Consider the following 6,000-nt stretch of genomic DNA (forward strand, 5'->3'; position numbering starts at 1 on the left):
CAAAAGGTGAGTGATGACCATCTACACTTGGTCATTTAAGATTCTCACTAGCCCAGGGCCAGAAAAGAAACCCGCACAAGTATTGTAGAGGAAGGACAGACTTCTCTCCTCCTCATACCTTTGCTAACTATGGTGTAGAAAGTACGGTAAAAGTACCATACTAAAAGCGCAGCTTAGACCCAGGCTGTTGCTATGACACCATCAGACTCCTAAAACTAACTGCAACACAGAGAATATAGCACATTTTTAGTAAACAATATAAATCAAACTTACCGTTCGGCAAATTGAAGCTGTAATCTCCAGTTAAGGTAGAAATTAAAAACAGTTTATCAAATCCTTAAGTATATTTCAATCCAACTGCCACTTGCAAAGAAACATCCAATAAAGACTTTCTCATGTAAAAAAAAAAAAACCCTCCCCAAGACTTCCAGTTTAATAACTAAGTGCATTTCAATACAGCTTCTTCTATTCCATGAAAAAGAAAAAAGATTGAGTAATTCTCAGCAAATCAGATTTCAAATAAACCACCTTAAACCATATACCAGAAACAGGCAGATGTTAAGTGGATAGTTTTAATTTCAAAGGCCTATTTTCAAAATCTACCCAGTTTGTTCTTTATTAGAGACATCATCTCAGAACTTAAATAGAAAGCCTCAAGCTCTTGTATTAGAAATGTTTTAGGGATACTAATCCTGTAAGAACACAAATAAGAACACAAATAGAAAACCAAAGGATATCAGTGCATTTCTGTTGATACTCTGTCAGCAAACGACTGTAAGAAAAGAAAAAAACCCAGACATTACTCATTTTCTCACCTGATTTTGACAATCGTGTGTTAGGGTATCTTTCCTTTTGATGGAGAAAGTGTAAGATTGGTCTACATATTCTGACAGTAGTCATTATAACCCTTTTATTTCATTGAACCATTCAAACCTCAAATCAAACTGCTTTAAGTAGGAAAAAAACCAAACAACTGGCAATTACATGAAGTTGTAGCCATTAACTAATTGCAGCTTTAAAAAAATATTGCTTAGGTAAAGGACATTATGTGTATATATAACATGTTTCCAAACATGAAAGGATATTTTCCTAAAAAAGAACACATATCTCAGAGAAATAGTTTGAAAGACTCTAAAAGGCTTTAGTCTTTACATTGTTCTCCTAGCAGCCATAAAGAACTTACCCTGATGCAAGAGGGCTTGGGACAGCACCAAGGAAAGTTACTCTTTTCTTTCCTCAAACATTATGTTTTTTAATAACAGAGAGAAGAAAGGACAAGAAAGAGTAATACCATGGGAGTTTCCCAATACAGAGAAGGCCTCATGACTTTCTATTGCAATAGTTGAGAGTAATCCAGTAAAGCAAAAAAGAAAGGCTGAGCTGCAAATAGTTAAAGAGGCAATTTCCACAAGAAATCCATGCACTGGAAAAGAGGGATACAAAGTTTAGAGGTCAGAAAAGAAATCACTACAGAGTCAAGGAGCTTTGAAAAAAGGATCCTAGTTAAGAGACCCAGTGTGTGCTAACTGAAATACTCTCTGGAAATAGAATGCAGGACTGGCGTTTAGATTCACTACAGGCAGATTGACACATAACTAGGAATGGCTACATTAGAAACAAACCACTACAATTAGGAGACATAGCATGGATATTAGGCCATAGTATAGAGGTACACATAACATATCTTGATATATTATTCCATACAATCATATGTTGAAGGGTTTTGAGAAGAATTGGACACATGCACAGAAAAGAAAGCAAACTGTAAGAAGGATTTTATAATCATACTGTTCTGAACAATGCTCAATGCTTAACTTTTCATATTCTCATGTTTAATCCAGAATTTCAGAACTTAATGACTAAATTCTGCTGAAAAAAATTATATACACCTGTACTCAACTTTCAGTTCTCATATTCCACACTACAGAAAAATTAAATAAACGAGCACAATTAAATTAATTAAACGAATATAAATAAATGCCATCAAAGATCACCTTCTGCCTTACGTAAATAAATAATTCTCTTCAAAGAGCTGCTTCTGTCTGTACTTCTAATAATATTATAGGTATTAAAGCCCTGTTTACTGTCATTCTACACAGATGCTTTATAGAATCATTTACAGGAAAAAATTAGTCTTACAGTCTAGACTGGGGACATGTTTGTGAAGAACTCACTTGCATTTTGAGGAGCATTTAATGTAACGCATTAAAAAATACCCACATTCCACAAATTTTATTTCCTGCATTGTTGTAAGCACTTAAGAACAATAAAACCCAAACAAACAAAAACATGTGCAATTGTACTTACTCTCCATCAATCATTTTTTGCTTCAGTGCAATTAATGCAGCTACATATTCATTTATATTCTGTAAGGAGGAGTCTCAAGTCAGTAAAAACATCCCAAAAATCAGTACTGTAAATAAACTCTAATCTGATTGCTACCATTATAGAAAATACAATAAACTGCCTTCTTTTTTCAGTTCTCTTAGTGAACAAGTTACTAAATCACCAAAAGTACATTCATTTAAGTAAAGGCAGGCTCCACAGGTAAGCATGCATCTTTAAATGAGGCCTTACTACAAAAGCCCTTCAAACTTTATCTTTGCAGTAGATTCTGTACTAAATCCCTCTAACTTTTTCTCTCAAAAGCCAATTGACCTTTGGCAGAATATCAGCAATAAACATTAAACTCAATATGAGTCTACAGATTTTCCAGCTTCTCATCCATACTCATTCTAAGTGTGCCCTGTGAACTCCCAATAGGACCTTCTCTTCATTTAAAGGAGAAACAAGAATTACCCAAAGCGTAATACCATGAAAACACACGCTCGCCTAAGTGCCCTCAAGGAAGTAAATCCGAAGTCCTTATGCTGCACCGAAGCAAAGCCAAAAGGACACGACAAGAAATTCTCTGAGATTCCACTAGGCACGTCGCAGAGACACAAGCTACTTTTCCACACTTGGCCTGGCCAAAGCTCGACACTGCTGCTACTTTTTACAGAGCCCGTTTACCACGCTCTCTCTCTGCGCTCCCGACGGCACAGGGAGCGGTGACTGTGGTACCCGACACTTCCCACCGCCAGCGGCCCGGCGCTGACCCACTACCGCGTCCGTGAGCAAAACCCCCACTTCAGCGCCACAGGGACGGCGGTCCATACCTACCTGCTGGAGAACGCCGCAGTTGGCGCAGGCCCCGCCGGCGGCCGCGGTCCCGACCGGCGCCGGCGGCGTCTCCCCGGGCATCATCGTGCCCCCGCCTCCGGCCGGCCTCGAGCGCGGTCTGTGAGCTGCGGCGCTCCAGTGACGTCATACAGCGCGCCACCGCCTTAGCAAGGACCCAGCTCGCCTTCGCTTCCTTACGAGTGACGTCCCATGCTGCCTGACTAGAAGCAGCAGAAAAGACAGCAAAAAGCGCTCTTTGCAGAGGCTGAGCATTGAAAGCGACTGGCGGAGAGCGACTTAACCCACTGAAAGGCACCGCATCAGCCACGCCCTTCTACCGGAACTATTATTTTATCTTCTTTTAGGCGCGGGCACTTGTAGCGACGGAACTGCCGTGAACCTGGCGCAGGCGTGGGATGGGGCAGCTTCTTTCACCTGGCGCCAGAGGCGGGGCGGAGCCGCCGCTGGGGCGGGGAGCGCGGGGAGGGTGGGGCCTGCGCGCGGGAGGGTGGGGCCTGCGCGCGGGAGGGTGGGGCCTGCGCGCGGGAGGGTGGGGCCTGGGCGCGGGGGGGTGGGGCCTGCGCGCGGGAGGGTGGGGCCTGCGCGCGGGAGGGTGGGGCCTGCGCGCGGGAGGGTGGGGCCTGCGCGCGGGAGGGTGGGGCCTGCGCGCGGGAGGGTGGGGCGTGCACGCTCGGTGCCGCTGCAGCCGCAGGGCCAGGCCGCGCCCAGCCGAGCTCCGCTGCGGCGGGAATCGCCGAACATTGCCCTCAGTGACCCGCGAGGAGCCTGAGGTGACGCCGAAATCCGACCGAAATCGACCGGAAAATAAGATAACACGATTTGAAGTATTAGAAAGCCGGCATTCTTTATTACAGCGTTGGACACTTTGGGAGGATATCTCCTCTAATCGGATGTGTGTCATGAAATTACAACAGGGCATTTACTCCATCATGATTATACGTATTCATTACAACTTACTTCCTAGCTAATACATAAGCATCACTAGTCGTAGAGCTAGTTTGCATGCGTCCGCCTCCTGTTGGAAGTCCTTTTATGGTCCTAGATGGTCGTACTCACTGGGTGTCCCAACATTACAGATGACCTTCTCTTGAACATTTTTTTGGACATGCGCTTCTTGTCACATAAAAAAAATCCCACATAAAATCACATAAAATTTGCCAAAAAAATCCCACTATATTCCTCGTTATCTATCCGCTGGTTTCAGCCACGTTTATCATCCTGTGCATACTTTAACATTATTTTATCTTTCTTGCTTGTTTGTTTTTTCTAGTTAGTTTTTAAGATCTGTCTAAGAACTTCAGGGGAACTGAAAATTTCTGTTCTCTGTGTTATCTCAGAGGCAAATCACCCTTGCCGCCTTCTCTCTGCTCCCCTGCTGGCAAGCTAGAGCTGCCGCCTCGACAGGGGCATGCTTAGCTGATGCTATTCCCGACACACCCCTTGTTTTCCAAACGGGAGCATATCAGTTCAGCTCACTCAGACAGCATCTAGTGGGAACATAATACTCATGGCAAGAGATCAAGCTTTTTATTTCGTCCAAGCATTTGTAAAGACTTTTAAGGTTTAATATTTAGCATCGCTGGTCATGACTGCCTGCATTTACCACTTACACTACATCTTTCCATAACGAATGAGCTAGGGAAAGACTTTACAGAATTACAGAATGGTTTGGCTTAAAAGGGACTTTATTTCCAAGTCCCCTGCCATGGGCAGGGACACATGCTGCTAGACCAGGTTGCTTATGTGTTTCAGGCCATGCTTTCAGTCACTTAGAGGCACAGAAGTTAAAATAGTAACCGCTTACTGTATTGTGCCACCCTGTATTACTGTTTGAGGCACAGAGCAATTATTAAGTATTTAGCAGACAGGACAGATGGTTGCACATAGTGTGAATTAGTTTGTGATTTTTTTCTATTCAGCTTACAGTGTTGGACTTCTTTCACTGAATGTTGCTGCTTATACTTCTACCTGAAACTTTCTCTGGCTTACAATTTATCCGGTTGCTTTTTCACTGTTGTCTTCCTTGTAGTTTGTACATATTCCTCAGGGGAGTCAATATTCATTTCTAGTTCTGCAGACTGTATTAAATCTTTTTTTCTGATGAACAGTAATGTGTACAGCTGCATAGTTATCTGGACCTTGATGAAGGCATTGAAACTTGTAACTCCTGAATCAGTGCTCTGATGAAACAGTGTTTCAGGCTTTCTCAATCTTTCTACTTTGAGGGCCTTACAACAGTATAATAAAATGCCCTTTAGAATAGCAGTAGAGTTTAAGTGTCAGTGTCACTGGAGTGAACTCGGGGCTGAGTAAGCTCCTCATGTGAAGTGCCCTTAGAAGGGAATGGAGCTGAGTTCTACACATTTTAGATTTCAGAACTTGTGGCTGGTAACAAGTCACTGTATTAGTGTGACTAACAAGTGACTATATTAGTCTGGTCAGGTAACAAGCCACTATATTAGGTGAGTTTCTTGAGGACAGAGTTCTGCAGAAAGAAGCAATGCTATATCTGAAAGAAATTAATAGATGAGATGTTTTCAGAAGAATTCAATGTGTCTTGTAACTATTCATGCTTAAAGTGAAAATGTTACCAAAATTTTGTTTTAACATAAAAGATGTCCAAACTTTCTAGTTTTTTAGGCTTCACAGAATCAGAGAATCATTTAAGTCAGAAAAGACTTTCAAGACCATCAAGTCCAGTTTTTACCAATCTCCACCTTGTCAACTAGGCCATGGCATTAAGCGCCATGTCCAGTCTTTCCTTGAACACCTCCAGGGATTGGTGTGACACTACTGCATCCCTGGGCAGCACATTTC

The 6,000-nt window shown here is 42.6% G+C and overlaps 1 protein-coding gene across 1 annotated transcript in view; it reads right to left on the bottom strand.

The window, feature by feature from the left end:
- The window catches only part of ICE1 (interactor of little elongation complex ELL subunit 1), a 35,393-nt gene extending 31,960 nt beyond the window's left edge, over window positions 1–3,433 (bottom strand). Inside the window, exons 1-4 of the mRNA XM_088056495.1 lie at window positions 3,163–3,433; window positions 2,308–2,366; window positions 737–772; window positions 274–291 (exon numbers count right to left, since the gene is read on the bottom strand). Coding sequence (XP_087912621.1) covers window positions 274–291; window positions 737–772; window positions 2,308–2,366; window positions 3,163–3,246 — 197 coding nt within the window. The 5' untranslated portion in view covers window positions 3,247–3,433. The remainder of the gene's footprint in view (window positions 1–273; window positions 292–736; window positions 773–2,307; window positions 2,367–3,162) is intronic.
- Window positions 3,434–6,000: the final 2,567 nt, after the last annotated feature.

The sequence above is a fragment of the Pseudopodoces humilis genome, chromosome 1 (genome assembly GCF_049639895.1).
Source record: "Pseudopodoces humilis isolate 2021_Gansu_Grassland_sample_001 chromosome 1, ASM4963989v1, whole genome shotgun sequence".
Lineage (NCBI taxonomy): Eukaryota > Metazoa > Chordata > Aves > Passeriformes > Paridae > Pseudopodoces > Pseudopodoces humilis.